A 19,674-nucleotide genomic window follows, 5' to 3' on the forward strand; every position below is an offset into this window, starting at 1 on the left:
CTTGCTTTTTTTAACCATTGTACAACAGTTTGTTTAGTGACCATTCAAAGTTACAACAGCACTGGAAAAAAGTGACTTACGACTGTTTTCCACACTTACGATTGTTGCAAAATCTCCCTGGTTGCATGATCAAAATTCAGATGCTTGGCAACTGACTCGTGTTTATGACAGCTGCAGTGTCTCGGGGTCATGTGATCCACCTTTTGTGACCTTCTGACCAGCAAAGTCAATGGGGGGAGCCAGATTCACTTAACGACCGTGTGGCTAATTTAACAACTGCAGTGATTCACTGAACAACCGTGGCAGGAAATCTCGTAAAATGGGGCAAAATTCATTTAACAAATGTCTCGCTTAGCAACGGAAATTTTGGGCTCAATTGTGGTCGTACGTTGAGGACCGCCTGTAATGCCAAGAATCAAGAGGGAAAAAAAATCATAGTATTGAAAGATTTATGCAGAGAAAGTTGATAATGCAGCTTAAAAGGAGAGCTACCAAACAGAAGAAAATAGAATTTACTGGTTAAGAGGCATTTCCACTATGAGAAGGAACACAAAAGGGAAAAAGACGATACGGAGGCAGAAAAAAAAAATCTATACACGAGACACATGTACCTACCTGAGAGATATCCATGACAGAATCACAGCTCAGAGGCCTAGTGGATGTCAGGTCATTAGAACCCAGGACCGTTGAGATGATTCCGTTTTGGTCAACGCGTCGGATCATTGTACCATCCACAAAATAAATAAATCCAAATTTGTCCACTGTGATGCCTGTGAAAAAAAAACAAATTTAGTAGGACTTCTCTCCTTGATTAGTTTCCATCCGTTGCTTCTTGTCCTGCCTTTAGGTACTTTGGAGAACAGGTTGACCCCCCCCCTCTTCTTTGTGGCAGCTGCTCAATTACTGGAAGACTGCTATCACGTCAACCCTAGTCCTTCTTGCCACTAGACATACCCAATTCTTGCAACCATTGTTTACATGTTTTAGCGTCCAGTCCCCTGATCATCTTTGTTGCTCTTCTCTGCACTCTTTCTAGAGTCTCAACATCTTTTTTACATTGTGGTGACCAAAACTGGATGCAGTATTCCATGTCTGGCCTTACCAAGGCCTTGTAAAGTGGTATTAATACTTCACATGATCTTGATTCTATCCCTCTGTTAATGCAGCCAAGCACTGTGTTCGCTTTTTTGGCAGCTGCAGCACACGGCTGGCTCATATTTAGGTGATTGTCCACTAGGACTTACTATTACTGAGCCAGGTACCACCTATACCAGGGTTAGGACTTTAATTGACCAGGGGTATGGAAATTCATTAGGGACTTTTTTTTGTAGGCCATAGGAAGACATGGGTAGACAATGGAAGTGTGTGATACGTTTCCTCACATATAACCTCAGTGTCCACCTGTGCTGGTTACTGGACTCTTAAGTTTCTGGTTGCTGGGATGATTGGAAAATTTCCATTTCGTTGTCTAGGGATTCTCAACGTCTCTATGTCAGGTGTCAGAGGTGAATAAAAATGTGTATCAGGGATATTTTAGAAAACAATTAAAACATAGCCCAACAGTCTTAAAATTCAATTCACAGACTCACTGTTCCTCAGCGAATATGAATAATGGATTTAAGCCTCACAAAGGCAGATGGGTTTCTGTTTGTGCAGTTCTCATGCACTTTTACAGTGAGAGTATACATATTTTAAAGCAGGGGTCTTCAAACTTGGCCCTTTGATGACTTGTGAACTTCAACTCCCAGAATTCCTTAGCCAGGCATGCTCGCTGAGGAATTCTGGGAATTCTGAAGTCCGCAAGTCATGAAGGGGCCATCGTTCCCCCATGCTGGCTCAGGAATTCTGGGAGTTGAAGTCCACGAGTCATGAAGGGGCCATAGTTCCCCCATGCTGGCTCAAGAATTCTGGGAGTTGAAGTCCACGAATCATGAAGGGGCCATAATTCTCCCATGCTGGCTGAGGAATTCTGGGAATTGAAGTCCACAAGTCATGAAGGGGCCATAATTCCCCCATGCTGGCTGAGGAATTCTGGGAGTTGAAGTCCGCAAGTCATAAAAGGGCCAGGTTTGAAGACCCCTATTGTTTTGTTTGTTAAATGCATCCCTGTCCTCCTGCAATGAAAATGATGCCGAATAACAGAATGACAGAGTTGGAAGGGACCTTGGAGGTCTTCTAGTCCAACCTCCTAGGCTATGTTTTTAATGCTATGACCACACAAACACTGCTATTAAAAATGGCGTCAGGATGTCTGAGGTAAATTAGTTAAGTCATGGGGTTTGCATGGGGACATCATGGCACATATGGCACACCCTCACTGATGCTCATGGACAGACGTAATTGTAATCGATCTTAAGAAAATTCTAATAGATAACTAAAAAAAAATGTTTCAAATAGAGTTAAAAGATTAGATGATTGGATTGATTAAATGGAACATCTAAAGTTTAAACACAGGTTTAATGATAGGTAAAAAGAACAGACAAAATTACTTGGAAATAAATGTATGCTAGTTTAAGAGGGATATGTATTTTAAGTAGTATATTATTTTGTTATTCTTTTTTTCCTTTTTTTGTCTTTTTTCTTCTTTCTCTCTTCTTTTTTTATTTTTCTTTGGTGTCTTTTTCACTTACTTTTTAAGATATGAAAATAGACTTAAATACTTAAATGCAATTAACCTTGAGAAATTTTTTTAGTCAGTAAGAATATTTTGAACATCGTAGGGAAAACAAATTTAAGTAAGAATTGTAAACAGGATTCAACCAAGATGACCTGACAGAAAAGAAGCATGATATTGATAATAATAAGAACTGCATTAGCCTAATATGAGATAGTAGATATTAAGGGAAAAAGAGAAAAATCTGATGTTGTAACTTGAGATTTATACTAAAGACTTATGTATGCTATTGAACTATTGATTAACCCAGTCATCACGTTGCTTTTTAAGTACCTAATTGTAAAACGAGAAAATTAATAAAATATCATTAAAAAAAGAAAAGAAGCATGATATAGAAGTGATCATTATTGGTAGAAATTTCAGAGAAAAAATTATATTTAAATTATTACCTATTGAATTAATAAGAATTGTATTAATTCAAGGTTGGCAAAGAGAATATTAGTGGAAGAAGACGAAATCAAGCAAAGCTATTGTGCGGACTTTGAAATATAAAAACGGATTGTTAGTGATTACTTTGTAAATATAAGCCCAGGCAACACACTGTTTACCAAATATTAAGGTGTTTATGTTAAAAAATCAATAAAACGTGAGATTTATACTAAAGACTTATGTATGCTATTGAACTATTGATTAACCCAGTCATCACGTTGCTTTTTAAATACATAATTGTAAAATGAGAAAATTAATAAAATATTATAAAAGAAAGAAAGAAAGGAAAGAAGCATGATATTGAAGCGATCACTATTGGTAGAAATTTCAGAATTTTTTTTTATTTAAATTGTTACCTATTGAATTAATAAGAATGGTATTAATTCAAGGCTGGCAAAGAGAATATTAGTGGAAGAAGAGGAAATCAAGCAAAGCTATTATGTGCACTTTGGAATATAAAAACTGATAGTTTGTGACTACTTTGTAAATATAAGCCCAGGCAACACACTGTTTACCAAATATTAAGGCAATGGTTCTCAACCTTTCTAATGCCGTGACCCCATAATACAGTTTCCCATGTTGTGGTGACCCCCAAGTGGGTGTGGCCACCAATGAGAGGGACAGCTAGGGAAAAGGGAAAAAAATGGCGGACAGCGTGGTTTGGCGACCCCCATGAAATGGTCATTCGACCCCAAATGGGGTCCCGACCCACAGGTTGAGAACCACTGTATTAAGGTGTTTATGTTAAAAAAAATCAATAAAATATATTTTTTTAAACAAAAGAACGTTGAGGACCACTTGTATTCCACCCCACCTCTTAAAATGGTCTCTCTTACCCCTGGGGCTTGTTAAGGTAGCCTCGTTTGCTTTTCCTCCATCTCCGCAGTGGGTGTCATCAAAGGGAAGACACTGATCTCCTGTCCCAGCTACCACTTCCGAGTTCTTCACGATGTCCTTGATCACCGTCGTTGACTTGATCTTGAAAACGCGACGGCTGCTGGTGTCAGAGAGGTAGATGGATCCAGAGGTGGGATCGGCGGTCAGATAATATTTGTGAGCTGGGCTGTGACTGCAAAAGGGAGGGCAGAAGGATCTGTTTATCTCTGGCATACCCCAGAATGGAAAACTTACATCGCAGCAACGTGAGTGAAGCCCAAAAGCCAACGCAATAAGCAAAAATACGGTAGATTGGGAAAATCGAAGGACGGGAAGACTTGAAAAGACCTGGTTTCTGCTTATTTGGGCTTGCCGCTGCGTCAGCCCAAGTGAAACCTAAGCTGGTTAAAAGGAAGTTTGGTCTGAAGGGTGCTGGGTGCTCTTTGAGCTTGGTGGTTTTCTTGCAGACGTTTCATTACTCAACTCGGGAACATCATCAGTCCTAGAAGGGAATGGGGTTTGTGGGATGGAGGAGGAGGAGGACGATGAGTACTGTGGGGTCCTTGGTGCTCTCTGTGACATTTCATCACACAGCTAGGTAACATCATCAGTGCTAGAAGGGAATTGAGGAGGAGGGGGAGGGGGAGGACGACTGTAGGGTCCTTGGTGCTCTTTGAGACATTTCATGACCCAACTAGATGACATCATCAATGCTAGAAGGGAATGGAGGAGGAGGAAGAGGAGGAGGAGGAGGAAGACTGTGGAGTCCTTGGTGCTCTCTGAGACATTTCATCACCCAACTAGGTAACATCATCAGTGCTAGAAGGGAATGGAGGAGGAGGAGAAGGAGGAAGACTGTGGGGTCCTTGATGCTCTCTGAGACATTTCATCACCCAACTAGGTAACATCATCAGTGCTAGAAGGGTATGGAGGAGGAGGAGAAGGAGGAGGAGGAGAAGGAAGACTGTAAGGTCCTTGGTGCTCTTTGAGACATTTCATGACCCAACTAGATGACATCATCAATGCTAGAAGGGAATGGAGGAGGAGGAGGAGGAGGAAGAGGAGGAGGAAGACTGTGGGGTCCTTGGTGCTCTCTGAGACATTTCATGACCCAACTAGATAACATCATCAGTGCTAAAAAGGATCTACTCCTTCCTAGCACTGAAGATGTTACCTAGTTTAGGTCATGAAATGTCTGCAAGAAAACCACCAAGCTCAGAGAGCACCAAGGACCCCTCATTTCAACTCTGAGCTACAAATATTCTCCTTTATTGCGGTCTGGAGTGTTCCTCGCCCAGATGGCATAGCTCTTTTTTAAACAAACATCTGCCAAAGATAATATGTACGGATATAAATGATATGCACAGCATGTAACGGAAGGAAGGAAGGAAGGAAGGAAGGAAGGAAGGAAGGAAGGAAGGAAGGAAGGAAGGAAGGAAGGAAGGTGAAAGCGAGCCAACCCATCCTGATTTTTGAGGCCTAGTAACTTAGCTAACCTTGCAAACTTGGTGGGTGAACATTTCTTTCTGTTTTTTTTTTTTTTTTTAAGGCAGTGGTGGCTGGACTGAAACACGGTGGGAAGTTAGGAAAAAGTGATCGCAGGTTGGAAACGGGCCTTTATGTTTATATTTTTAATAGATTAGATTATATAAAACGGGCAGGGAGTTGCACAAAGTAATTTTCCCCCTCTATGGACAGATAACTTTCTGCACTGGAAAACCAGCTGTTGTTTTCCTTCAACAGAACTGGCTCCTTAAAAAAAAAAAAAACCAACTATAAACATTTTGATCTCTTGCAACAAACGAATAAATGTAAAAATATAAAGGATCCCGAATTAAAAAACACCAAGGTTTATGCTAGAGTGCAAGGATGGTAGTGCAAGAGATCAAAACTCATGAGAGAGGAAGGCGTGGCATAGTGAGCTAAGCCCCGCCCCTTTTGCACACGTGCGCAAAAAGGGGAAGGGCTTAGTTTGTGACTCCTCTTGCAGATTTTGAATTCAGGAGCTCCCATTTTTTATTTCCTTTGCATATTACCCGTTTGTTGCTAGATGTGCAACACAGCACGGGAGGATCTGATGTTAAAAATAAAACGCATTTTACCCGTGAATCGGTATTCCTTTATCCGTGGCAGCCCAGCAACCTTAACTCACTTTATAAAGTGCAACAACAAGAAGAAAAAAAAAAGAAGAGCATGCAACAGGACAGAGAAAAGGCACCCACAATTGGCCAACGGTCTTACCTATGTCTGAAATCTTTATTTCTGACAGAAGAGCAGGAACGCAGAAGGCAGAACAGAAGAAGGAAGGAGGAGAGAGAGAGAAAAGGTTAGAAGGTGAACTCCGAGCCTTGCGGCTTAGGCTGAAAAGTTGGCAGCGACAACCACACTCTCTACAAGGCAGCGATCAATAAAAGAGTTAGCAAACTGGAGGTCGATCCTTCTCAAAGAGCAGGCAGAACACCAGAAGAGCAGAGTTGGAAGGGACCTTGGAGGTCATCTAGTCCAACCCCCTGCTCAGGCAGGAAAACGTGTACCATTCCAGACAAAGGTGGCGCAGCAGTTAGAGTGCAGTACTGCAGGCCACTTTAGCTGACTGTGTTCAGCAGGTCAGCGGTTCAAATCTCACCGGCTCAAGGTTGACTCAGCCTTCCATCCTTCCGAGGTAGGTAAAATGAGGACCCAGATTGTTGGGGGCAATGTAAATATATATATATATATACATTGCTTACTGGTGTACACCGCTTAGAGAGTGCTTGCACTGAAAGCGGTATATAAGTCTCATAAAATAAAATAAATAAATAAAATAAATGGCTGCGCAATCTCTTCTTAAATACTCCCAGTGTTGGAGCACCCACAATGTCTGGAGGCAAGCAGTTCCACTGGTTAACTGTTCTAAGGAAATGTCAGGCATCCTGTCGGAGACCTGCCTCATAACGCTGATACCTTCCATGGGGGGGGGGGAAATGCCATTTTGTCTGATACTGGCTGGATGAAATATAACGTAGCTAGATTGTTGTTATATAAATCCATTGTTGTGTTATGTTGTGTTATGTTTAGAGAGCATGGCCAGTTGCCAAGCGTCTGAATTTTGATCACATGACCCTTGGGGATGCTGCAATGGCCGTCGGTGTGAAAAACGTTCGTAAGTCACCTTTTTTCAGTACTGCTGTTCCCTCAAACAATCACTAAATGAATGGTTGTTAAGTTGAGGACTACCTGTATTTACAATGCTTTGCTAGCTCACGTGAGTTACATGGGGTTGCTAAATTCACATTAAAGTCCAAGACAGGGGTAGGCAACCTTGGCTCTTTTATGACTCGTGGACTTCAACTCCCAGAATTCCTGAGCCAGCGGGGGGGAACTATGGCCCCTTCATGACTTGCGGACTTCAACTCCCAGAATTCCTGAGGCAGCATGGGGGAACTATGGCCCCCTTCATGACTTGTGACTTCAACTCTTAGAATTCATGAGCCAGCATGGGGCAATCATGGCTCCTTCATGACTTGCGGACTTCAACTCCCAGAATTCCTGAGCCAGTGTGGCTCAGCTTGGAAACCTCTCCCTTTCCCCTCAGCATGACTGGTTCAGGAATTCTGAGAGTTGAAGTCCACAAGTCATAAAAGACCCAAGGTTGCCTACCCCTGGTCCAAGAGATAGCAAGAGGCTATCCTGTATGTTTATTGCAAAATTGCAATTTTTTTTTTTTTAAGTTACCCCACTAGTCAGTGTATGTCTCTATGTTTCATGGAAGAGGCCATTTGGCAGCTGTATCCTTGTGGGCAAAAATGGTTCTTTTTAAGTTTTGTTGCACAAAAGTCCCCAGGTTGCCCCAGGAGAGAGAGTGTGGGGGGGGGGGAGAGAGGAAGGGAGAAAGACTGCCAAGCCAATGTTTAGGCTGAGCTCGGTGGCCCTGAACGAGCTTCACAAAACTTGCCTTGTTGCAATCTTTGCGAAACCCCCCCCCTTTAACTCTGTGGATTTGGGAATTCTGGGCATTTGTTTCTCCATCTTTGCTGAAGTAACCACACTTAATGGCCTTCCTCTTGCAGGGAACACATGTGGAGAAGGCCTGGAGGAAAACCACGTTAGCTCCCAAATCTAAAAAATCCCTCTGGATGGCGCTCAGCCAAAGTCAACCAGATTCCTGGTCCTTTTTAAGTTTCTTCAACTTGGGTGCTCAGCAGAAAAAAGAGCACAAGTACAGTTGAATCCTCAACTTACGACCACGAATGAGCTGAAGCCTTCTGCTGCTCGGCGAGATACTTGTTAAAGGAGTTTTTGTCCCATTTTATGACCTTTCTTGCCACAGAGGTTCAGCGTATCGCTGCCGTTGTTCAATGGGAAAGCAAATCTGGCTTTCCCATTGAAGCAAAGACCTCGGGACATTGCAACCGTCATAAATATGAGTCAGTTGCCAAGCGTCTGAGTTTTGATCACGTGACTGTGGGGATGCTGCAGTGGTTGAGAAGTGTGAAAAAATGGTTGTGACTTTTTTTCCAGTGCCGTTGAAACTTTGAATGGTTTTTGAACTGTCCAGGTCTACCTGCATTGTAGAAGTGGCTTTTACAAAGGGTTGTTCTTTCCAGAACCTAAAATGGGAATCTTAGATACTAAGACTATTAATTCTTCTATTTTCCTATCCTTGGTTGGCAGGGATCGACATCAACTATCCTTCATCAACGTGGTTAGAAGGTTTTGTTAGATCAGGGGTAGGCAACCTTGGCTCTTTTATGACTCGTGGACTTCAACTCCCAGAATTCCTGAGCCAGCCATGCTGAGGAGAAAGGGAGAGGTTTCCATGCTGAGCCATGCTGGCTGAGGAATTCTGGGAGTTGAAGTCCACGAGTCATGAAGGGGCCATAGTTCCTCCATGCTGGCTCAGGAATTCTGGGAATTGAAGTCCACCAGTCATGAAGGGGCCATAGTTCCCCCATGCTGGCTGAGGAATTCTGGGAGTTGAAGTCCCTGAGTCATGAAGGGGCCATAGTTCCCCCATGTTGGCTGAGGAATTCTGGGAGTTGAAGTCCACGAGTCATGAAGGGGCCATAGTTCCCCCATGCTGGCTCAGGAATTCTGGGAGTTGAAGTCCACGAGTCATAAAAGAGCCAAGGTTGCCTACCCCTAGGCTAGGTGAAAGTCTTCTTCTGCTAAGACTTTGGCTTCTAGCAGGCCCACTCACAATGAAGTTCTGAATTACACTTACTGCTGCTGTCATAAATATGAGTCGGTTACCAAGCACCCGAATTTTGATCAAGCCCCGTGGGAATGCTTCAATGGTTGTAAGTACGAAAAATGGTCAAAAAAGTGAGCAAAGTTTGGGCGCTTGGCAACCGAGTCAATATTTATGACGGTTGCAGCGTCCCGGATTCGCGTGATCCCCTTTTGCCACCCTCTGTCAAACCAAGTCAATGGGGGAAGCCCGATTCACTTAACAGCTGCGTTACTGAAATATCAACTGCACTGATTCACTTAACAACGGTATCAAGAAAGGTCAAAAATGGGGCAAAAGTCACTCAACAGCTGTCTCGCTTAGCAACAGAAGCTTTGGGCTCAATTGTGGTTGTACGTCAAGGACTATCTGTATTCTGGACAAATTGTGGTCTAGTCTCGTCTTGAAAATGGAGCACCCTCAACTTCTGGAAGCAACTCGTTCCACTGGTTAATTGTTCTAACTGTGAGGAAGTTTCTCCTTAGTTCTAGGTTGCTTCTCTCCTGGATTACTTTCCATCCATTGCTTCTTGTCCTGCCTTCAGGCGCTTTGGAGAACAGCTTGACTCCCTCTTCTTTGGGGCAGCCCCTCAGATACTGGAAGGCTGCTATCCTGTCCCCCCTTGTCCTTCTTTTCTCTAGGTTAGCCAAACCCAAATCCTGCAACCGTTCTTCATACGTTTTTGTCTCCAGGCCTTTAATCATCTTAGTTGCTCTTCTTTGCATTTTTTTTTTTAACCAAAGTCTCAACATCTTTTTTATAATCTGGTGACCTAGCACCACCCTAGTCCAGGGGTAGGCAACCTTGGCTCTTTTATGACTCGTGGACTTCAATTCCCAGAATTCCTGAGCCAACCATGCTGAGGGGAAAGGGAGAATTTTCAAGCTGAGCCATGCTGGCTAGGAATTCTGGGAATTGAAGTCCATAGGTCATGAAGGGGCCCTAGTTCTCCCATGCTGGCTGAGGAATTCTGGGAGTTGAAGTCTGCAAGTCATGAAGGGGCCATAGTTTCCCCATGCTGGCTCAGGAATTCTGGGAGTTGAAGTCCACGAGTCATGAAGGGGCCCTAGTTCCCCCATACTGGCTGAGGAATTCTGGGAGTTGAAGTCCACCAGTCATGAAGGGGTCAAGGTTGCCTAGCCCTGCCCTAGTCCTTCTTTTCATCAAAATGTTTCATTACATGTCGCCGCCGAAACATTTTGTTCTTGCTTTCCTCCTTCGAGAACATCACCTTGAGGGACACCAAAGCAACAAGACACTCACGATACCTTAACTCCAAAATATTGGTGACATTTCCCGAAGGGAAGATTCTCCGGATGTAGTTGAAGTCGCCAACATACAGGCTGCCGTCGGAGCCGCAGGTGAGGGCAACGGGGGCCAGGAGCTTGTTGCCATCCGCCAGGCCGTTGCAACTCGGGCAGGAGATGCTTCTTCGGCGTCCATTCCCCATGATGCTTCCTATGACTGGGGGCTGCTGGGAGATGAACTGGTTCCCCCCGTTTCCTTTGTGCAGGATACCTGGAGGGCAAACACAAAGGGGATGGGCAGACTTTGCACCGAGAGGCAGCTCCACTGGGATTTGAGCACAACGAGCAAAATTCAGGCACTTAGCAATTGGCCTGCGCAGCTATCCTGTTTTCCCCAAAATAAGACCTAACTGGAAAATAAGGCCTAGCATGGTTTTTCAGGATGCTCGTAATATAAGCCCTATCCCCAAAATAAGCCCCAGTTCAGATCGTCAGCCAGATGACACATTTAGTACCGTATTTCCCCGAATATAAGACCTAACTGGAAAATAAGCCCTAGCATGATTTTTTTCAGGATGCTCGTAATATAAGCCCCACCCCCAAAAATAAGCCCCAGTTAAGATCGTCAACCGGATGGACGCATTTAGTACTGTATTCCCCCCCCCCAAATAATTGCAAAATAATCCCCAACGTGTCTTTTGGAGCAAAAATTAATATAAGACCCGATTTTATTTTGGGGGAAATATGGGTAGCCCTCAATTTACAGCAGTTTGTTCAGTGGCCAAAGTTACAACGGCACTGGAAAAGCGACTTATGACCGTTTTTCACACTGTTACAGCATCCCCGTGGGTTATGCGATCAAAATTCACACCCTTGACAATGGAGTCACATTGGTGACAACTGCAGTGTCAGTAAAGTCACCAGAATCTTTTGCAACCTTTTCACAAGCAAAATCCACGGGGAAGCCAGATTCACTTAACAATTTTGTGACTCACTTAACAACGGCAGTGGTTTGACATAACAACGGTGGCCAGATACATCATCAAATGGGGCAAAACTCACTTAACAACTGTCTCGCTTGGCAATGAAATTGTGTTCATAAGATGAGGACTACCTGTATATACTCTCGGTCATTCTTGTAATGGGACATCTCCTTTGTTTTTCATCTAGAGGTCCCCAATCCCCGGGCTGTGGCCTGTTCAAAACCAGGCCGGCGGGGGGGGGGGGGAGATGGTCAACCGTGCGCGTATGAAACTCTACTCGTGCGAAGCTCTACTTGCATGAACAGGGCGCTTATCCTCATGCAAGTGGAGCTGCGTGCACGAGTGCAAGCATTCTCCACTTGTGCGCGAAGATGCATTCATCTGAATTTCATGCACACCACTTGCACAATGTGCCGGGCTAGGCTGGGCTATTGACCAGGAATCAGGAAAAAGCATAGATTGTGAATACGTGCAGATGGCCCCACTGTCTCTGGGTACTTGCAGAGTCGTGGAAGGTCACCTAATGTCCCAAGACACCCGAGAACACTCAGTGACCTTATGACAGGTATGGGGAACCTTGGCTCTTTTATGACTTGTGGACTTCAACTCCCAGAATTCCTGAGCCCGCCATGCTGAGGGGAAAGGGGGAGGTTTCCAAGGTGAGCCATGCTGGCTCAGGAATTCTGGGAGTTGAAGTCTACAAGTCATAAATTCTGTTTCCTCTTATCTATAGTGTGCCAGGCTTTCTAGGTGAATTCTTTATGAATGCCAGCTTTGCTGGGTGGATTGCTTATGTAATCAAAAAGTATAAATACAAGGATTTTTATTTATTTTTTGTCATTCGGGGCTTCCTCTCTATTAGAGGGGCCTGTCTTTGTTCAGCTGAATAAAAATGTCAAGCTTAAAGGCAACTTCTGCGTTTCTTGCATTTTTTTTTTTAACCAAGCCACACCTCGGATCCTGCACAACGAGGCCGCCAAGCTGGGAAAGCTGGGGATTGCTATATTGCTGTGGTTAAGTGACCAACCTTCACAACTTACAATCACAAAAGCAGGCTCTGTTACACTCATGGCTCAAGGACTAGCCAAGGACTAGCAATTAACTACAGTTTTGATCCCAAAAGCAGACGGGTGATTAAGAAATATGAAGCATGTAGAAACAAACAAACAAACAAACAAACGTACCACTTTGGATGTTAAGCGCATGGTGTTTATCCAGAGACCACCCTCCCAGTTTGGAAGCGTCTATTTCGTAACCTTGAAGCACAGCCGTCCGTTTCTCCCACAGGATCAAATCAGGGCACGATTCATATTCGTAGCCCACTGAGACTGGGAAGTGAGAAAGAGAGAACGGGAAAGAAAAAGAAAAAAAAGAGAGAAAAGAAAGCAGTCCATATTAACAGCTTTAAAGCAGTATATCTTTTAAAAAGACAGTCCAGAACACAGCCCGGATTAGCTGTGAAAAGGGTCCCAAGGAAACAAAAGAAAATAAAACAAATAAACACAAGAAAATAAAACCGATGCGACTAGATCAGGGGTGGGCAACCTTGGCTCTTTTATGACTCGTGGACTTCAACTCGCAGAATTGCTGAGTCAGCATGGCCGGTTCAGGAATTCTGGGTACTGAAGTCCACAAGTCATAAAAGAGCCAAGGTTGCCTAACCCCGAACTAGATCGAACCCTTTATATGCCCCATCTCAAGAAAAGTATACTATAGGGCAGGGGTAGGCAATCTTGGCTCTTTTATGACTCGTGGATGTCAGGACTTCAGGACTCCCAGGAATTCTGGGAGTTGAAGTCCCCGAGTCATGAGGGGGCCATAGTTCCCCCATGCTGGCTCAGGAATTCTGGGAGTTGAAGTCCGCAAGTCATGAAGGGGCCGTCGTTCCCCCATGCTGGCTCAGGAATTCTGGGAGTTGAAGTCCACGAGTCATAAAAGAGCCAAGGTTGACTACTCCTGCTATAGGGCTATAATATCTGGGCATCAAAAATTCTGACAACCATTAGGTGGTAGCAAAGAGTCAAACTTTTCTGCAGGTCTTTGCTACCACCTAGTGCAGTGGTTCTCAACCTTTTTAATGCCGCGATCCCCAACCGGTCGTAAGTCGAGGACTACTCAACCGGTCGTAAGTCGAGGACTACTCAACTGGTGCAGCACCGTTTGCAGAATGGGACTTTTGGCGGGCTCAGCAGGGCAGAGACAGCCTGGACAATTCCTATTGGCTTTTGAAAGCCAATAGAATTAGACTCTATTCAAGAGAGTCTATTCTATTGGCTTTCAAAAGCCAATAGAATAAAAGGGAGTAGCACAGCTAAGGAAAAGGGGGAAAAAATGGCGGACTGCGTTGTTTGGCGACCCCCGTGAAATGGTCGTTCGACCCCAAATGGGGTCCCGACTCACAGGTTGAGAACCACTGCCCTAAATCATTTCAGACAAATGGCTGTCCAGTCTCTTCTTAAAAGCCTCCAGTGATGGAGCACCCACAACTTCTGGAGGCAGGTTGTTCCACTGGTTAATTGTTCTAACTGTCAGGAAATTTCTCCTTAGTGCTAGGTTGCTTCTCTCCTTGATTAGTTTCCATCCATTGCTTCTTGTCTGGTGCTTTGGAGAATAGCTTGACTCCCTCTTCTTTGGGGCAGCCCCTGAGATACTGGAAGACTGCTATCATGTCCCCCCTCGTCCTTCTCTTTATTAAACTAGACCTACCCAATTCCAGCAGCCTTTCCTTATATGCTTTAGCTTCCAGTCTCCTAATCATCTTTGTTGCTCTTCTCTGCACTCTTCCTAGAGTCTCAACATCCTTTTTGCAAAACTGGATGCTGTATTCCAAGTGTGCCCTTACCAAGGCCTTGTAAAGCGGTACTAACACTTCACGTGATCATGATTCTATTCTTTTGTTAATGCAGCCTAGCACTGTGGCGACTTTCTCGGCAGCTGCCAAAGATATAAAGGCAGAGACTGAAACGCCATCTTACCAAAGACTTCGGATAACCCAAACACCTTCTGATTGTAGACATCCGTCTTGTCCCAGATGAAGTAATAAGAGAGATCAGCAGCTGCAGCAAACCACTTTCGGAAGAGGCGTCCTTCCACCGCCACCATGAGGTGGACTTTCATAAGGTTGAACGGTATGGTGGGATGGGTCAAGCTGATCCTCAGGACCGATTTGTAGCCGGACGTACGACTGCTCAGGTAGCTTAGCTTGATTTTGGTCCCTGAAATTTTAATCTCTTCTTGTAAGGCCTGGAAATTAAAAAGAAAAAAGAAAAAATCACAGCTGAAGAAGTAACGACCAAATGAACCTTGGCTGCCTTCCATGGGCAAACCAAGACCTGAATACACCTACACCAAGACCTGCATATATATATATATATATTAAGAGCCGAGGTGGCGCAGCAGTGAGAGTGCAGCACTGCAGGTCACTTTAGCTGGCTGTGTTCAGCAGGTCAGCAGTTCAAATCTCACCGGCTCAAGGTTGACTCAGCCTTCCATCCTTCCGGGGTAGGTAAAATGAGGACCCAGATTGTTGGGGCAATGTAAATATATATATATATATACATTGCTTACTGGTGTACACCGCTTAGAGAGTGCTTGCACTTAAAGCGGTATATAAGTCTCCTAAATAAATAAATAAATAAATAAATAAATAAATAAATAAATAAAGCAGGCATTTTTGTCCTGGATTATTTCGGGTTTCGGTCTTGTTTGATCTGATGGGAATGACACGGCTGTCGGCAAATTGTGGGGCGCCTGGTGCTGGTTTTCTTGCAGATGTTTATTTACCCAATCTTCCCTGTCGGTCAAGGAGCTAACAAAAAGAAAACAACAACCTTCCCACCAATGCTGACAGGAGAAGCTACTGTATATAAACAGGGAGAAAACCTCACTCTTTTGTAGCATCGGTGATGTTGTCTAGTTGGGTAATGAAAGGTCTGCAAGCAAACCACCCAGCTCAGAGAGCACCAAGGACCCCACAGTCATTCCTCCTCCTCCTCCTCCTCCTCCTCCTCCTCCTCCTCCTCTCTGCAAACCCCACCCCTTTCTAGCATTGATAATGTTACCTAGCTGGTTAATGAAACATCTGCAAGAAAACCACCCAGCTCAGAGAGCACTAAGGACCCCAAAGTCATTCCTCTCCTCCTCCTCCTCCTCCTCCTCCTCCTCCTCTTCTCCAGAAACCCCACTCCCTTCTAGCACTGATGAGGTTACCTAGTTGGGTCATGAAATGTCTGCAAGAAAACAACCAAGCTCAGAGAGCAGCAAGGACCCCACAGTCCTCCTCCTCCCCCTCCTCACAAACCCCACTCCCTTCTACCCCTGATGATGCTCCCTAGTTGAATAATGAAGCACCCTCAACAAACCAAGTTCAGACAGCACCAAGGACAACACAGTCCTCCTCCTCCTCTCCACAACCCCCTTCTCTTCTGTCACTGATGATGTTACCTAGTTGGGTCATGAAAGGTCTGCAAGAAAACCACCCAGCTCAGAGAGCACCAAGCACCCCTCATTTCAACCCTGAGCTACAAATATTCTCTTCTATCATCGCCAGCAAATTTCTTCGCTGTCATCAGGTTATGAGACATCTCAAGATGGCTTCTTTTTGGCCATTATTTTGTTTACTTTGTAGGTTTGTGTTGATCTCAGCCAGCCCTTCATGGTTTTGAAAGACCAGCTTCTCTAGTGGTCTCTGCCTTCCTGATAAGACGGTGAAAAACCACAATCCCGCAAACTCTCTTGCCCTTGTGAGTGTTTGGCCGTGAACCGACTGGCTTTCGAAAGCGGAATTTTCATTCTGGGATCGTGTGGATCCCACAGGTCGTCCTCAATCTACCACCACAACTGAACCCCACATTTATGTGGCGAGAACTTTGCAAAGGGAGTTTCGCTCCAGTTTACGACCTTACTTGCCACCACTGGTGAGTCACTGCAGTTGTTAAACGAGCAACCCGGTTGTTAAGTGAATCCGGTTGCTTGTCGGAAGGTCGCAAAAGGGGATCACATGACCCCCCCGGGACTCTGCAACCGTCATAAATGAGAGCCAGCAGTCAAGCCTCCGAATGTAAATCACGTGACCCTGGGGACGCTGCAATTCCCTACGTCCGGTTCCCTACGTCCGGTTAGATCCCACAGGCTGGGCCTCCTTCAGGCCCCGTCGGCCAAGCAGTGCCATTTGGCGGGGCCGCGGAGGAGGGCCTTCTCTGTGATGGCGCCCACGCTTTGGAATCAGCTCCCCCCGGAGATTAGGACCGCTGCCACCCTGTTGGTCTTCCGTAAGCTATTTAAGACCTGGCTTTTCCGGCAGGCCTGGGGTTTATAAAACCTTACCCCTGGATGACTGTCTTTGTACTGTTGTTTTGTTATGTTTTATGTGTTTTTTTATTGTTAGCCGCCCAGAGTCCTTCGGGAGTGGGGCGGCTTATAAATTTTAAAAATAAAATAAATAAATGGTCCTAAGTGTGAAAAACGGTCCTTTTTTCAGTGCTGTTGTAACTTCCGAGTGGTCACTAAATGAACCGTTGTAAGCGGAGGACTCGCCTGTCTTTCGAGCGGAGGAGAGAAACGACGGATGCTGGTCCCTGAATTTGCCAAGGATGGCCCACATCTGGAATGCTCTTTGCAGTCCCGCCGTTCTTACCTGGATCTCTGGCACGATGGGGCCTCGCTCGGAACAGGAGCTGGCGAAGGCGGTCAGCGGAGTGGGGGAAACCACCGGGTTTGGCCGGGCAAAGTTGCTCAAGTCACAACTGGGGATGTCGTTTTCTTCGTGTCGCATGACGATGGTCTCCATGACGAAGAAGTGATTCCAGGGCAGCCAGAGCGTGTGATCCTGCGTGATGAAGGGCGCCCGTTCGAAACGCAGAACGACGGCTATCCCGCCATTCGTGACCAGGTCGAAACTGCGGACAGAAATCCAAGATGGATTTGTTTTGTTTTTTTTTTAAACGAGGGAAGCAACACAAATGTGGATTCGCTACCAACGCTGGCAGAAGGTGAGCGTGTGGCAACATTTCCCATTTAAAAAATAAAAATAAAAAACGGAGTGACTTCTATTTTGGCCAATAGACTGGGTGGATTTGAACTCAAGCACAAATGCAGCATGAAAACCCTATGAAAAGCCTTTTCTGTTTTCTTTTACAAAGCAGTAAAAAGGAATGATGTTTTGTAAAGAAAATATCTTCTGAGACTGAAAGCTATAAACCAGTGTTTTTCCAACCTTGGCCACTTTAAGGTGTGTAGACGTCAACTCCCAGAATTCCCTAGCCAGCATACTGGAGGCTGGAATTCACCCATGCAGGCTGGGGAATTCTGGGAACTAAAGTCCACCCATGCAGGCTGGGGAATTCTGGGAATTGAATCCACCCAAACTAGCTGGGGAATTCTGGGAGTTGACGTCCACCCATGCTGGCTGGGGCCTTCTGGGAAATGAAATCCATGCATGCAGGCTGGGGAATTCTGGGAGCTGAGATCCATCCATTCTGGCTGGGGAATTCTGGGAGTTGACGTCCACCCATGCTGGCTGGGGCCTTCTGGGAAATGAAATCCATGCATGCAGGCTGGGGAATTCTGGGAGCTGAGATCCAACCATTCTGGCTGGGGAATTGTGGGAGTTGAACACCCATGAAGGCTGGGGAATTCTGGGAACTGAAGTCCACCCATGCGGGCTGGGGACTTCTGGGAGTTGAAACGTATCCACTTTGGCTGGGAAATTCTTGGGAGCTGAAGTCCATCCACGCTGGTTGGGGCCTTCTGGGAAATGAAATCCATGCATGCAGGCTGGGGAATTCTGGGAGCTGAGATCCAACCATTCTGGCTGGGGAATTCTGGGAGTTGAAGTCCACCCATGCAGGCTGGGGCATTCTGGGAGTTGAAGTGTATCGACTTTGGCTGGGGAATTCTGGGAGCCGAAGTCCACACACCTTAAAAGTTGCTGAGGTTGAGAAATACTGCCCTAAACAGTTCACAATTAAAGCAGCAGTGGAAACGGCGGTGTGTTTGTGTGTATGTAGGAAACAGACATAGGTGTCCTTATTAGCGTGAAGAGAGAAATCGATAAAGGCACTTATTTCAGCTGGCAACTGCTAGGCAACATCCAGAGGCTGCATCTAAGAAGGCCTAACGGTGAGAGGTACGTCTAATTTACGGTCCGGCAGACAGGCCATCCCTAACGGTGTGCTTAATTTAGCTCTGTCCAGGAAATAAAAACAAAGCAAGTGAGTGAAAGAGCTATTGATTCTGCAATTCAAGTAGGAACAGGGTGGCTGGTTTTAATAGCACGGCCAGCAAACGGAGAAAGCACTGAAGCCTCAAGGAAGACATTTTTAACGGTTAGTTAACATTTGGCAAAGTGGCAAGCAATTTCAGAGGCCAGGATGGAGAACTGAACGGAGCGGCGGTGGGAGCTGCAGAAGCAGGTAGGTCGTCCTCGACTTACGACCACAACTGAACCCGAAAATTTATGCCGCTAAGCAAGACAATCGTTAAGCGACCTTTGCCCCATTTTACGACCTTTCTCTCCACCGTTGTTAAGCGACTCACTGCAGCTGTTAAGTGAGGAACCTGATGGTTAGGTGAATCTGGCTTCCACGTTGACTTTGCTGATCGGCAGCTCGTAAAAGGGGACCACGTGACCCCTTCCGGAACACTGCGACCGTCGTTAAGTATGAACCGGTGGCTAAGTGTCTGAATTTTGATCACTTGCAACTGACCCGGCTGACTGTCATCAAACAGATATCAATGGGGGAAGCCAGATTCGCTTAACCACCATGTGATTCACTTAACGACGGGAGTGAAAAAGGTCATAAAATTGGGCATGACTTAACTTAACAACCACCTCACTTAGTAACGTAAATTCCAGTCCCGATTGTGGTCGCTCACTTGAGGACTATCTGTAATATTTGCAAAGTTCTCCTCCGAAACGAATCTCGGTGCCTGAATCAAAGATAAGCTGAGATATGGTTCCTAGGATAGAGCTGTTAGTCATTATCAACAACCACTTGACTCCGAGACATGAAGCACAGGCAAAGAGCTTCTTCAGAAGTGCAAAAGGCAAGAAGTAAAGGAACGTTACTTCAGCTTAGAGACAGCATAAAAAGGAAGTACACCGTTAAGAGTGGGCGGTCAGCTGTTTCATACCACTTCAGTCTAATTGACAATAAAATTTCTATATAAGCTGTTCTTATCTAGCATGGTCCAAGAGACCAGGTCAATTCAAAGCTTCACAGACAAGTTAAGACACCTTTCAGGTTGGGAAACTAA

At 45.2% G+C, this 19,674-nt stretch overlaps 1 protein-coding gene across 10 annotated transcripts in view; it reads right to left on the bottom strand.

Moving 5' to 3' along the window:
* Window positions 1-337: 337 nt before the first annotated feature.
* The window catches only part of LOC120301006 (teneurin-4-like), a 612,847-nt gene continuing 593,510 nt past the window's right edge, over window positions 338-19,674 (bottom strand). For 8 of the 10 annotated variants that reach the window (XM_039327639.1, XM_039327638.1, XM_039327645.1 and 5 more), the window contains 7 exons: window positions 17,054-17,315; window positions 14,394-14,661; window positions 12,603-12,746; window positions 10,457-10,706; window positions 6,221-6,241; window positions 3,940-4,172; window positions 338-770 (listed from right to left, as the gene is read on the bottom strand). In XM_039327639.1, coding sequence (XP_039183573.1) covers window positions 520-770; window positions 3,940-4,172; window positions 6,221-6,241; window positions 10,457-10,706; window positions 12,603-12,746; window positions 14,394-14,661; window positions 17,054-17,315 — 1,429 coding nt within the window. In that variant the 3' untranslated portion in view covers window positions 338-519. Of the gene's footprint in view, window positions 771-3,939; window positions 4,173-6,220; window positions 6,242-10,456; window positions 10,707-12,602; window positions 12,747-14,393; window positions 14,662-17,053; window positions 17,316-19,674 lie in introns of those variants that run through there. The other 2 variants (XM_039327644.1, XM_039327647.1) reach the window with 2 other exon arrangements.

Source organism: Crotalus tigris, unplaced genomic scaffold, assembly GCF_016545835.1.
Source record: "Crotalus tigris isolate CLP2741 ecotype Arizona unplaced genomic scaffold, ASM1654583v1 scf7180000024363.772921, whole genome shotgun sequence".
Classification (NCBI taxonomy): Eukaryota; Metazoa; Chordata; class Lepidosauria; order Squamata; family Viperidae; genus Crotalus; species Crotalus tigris.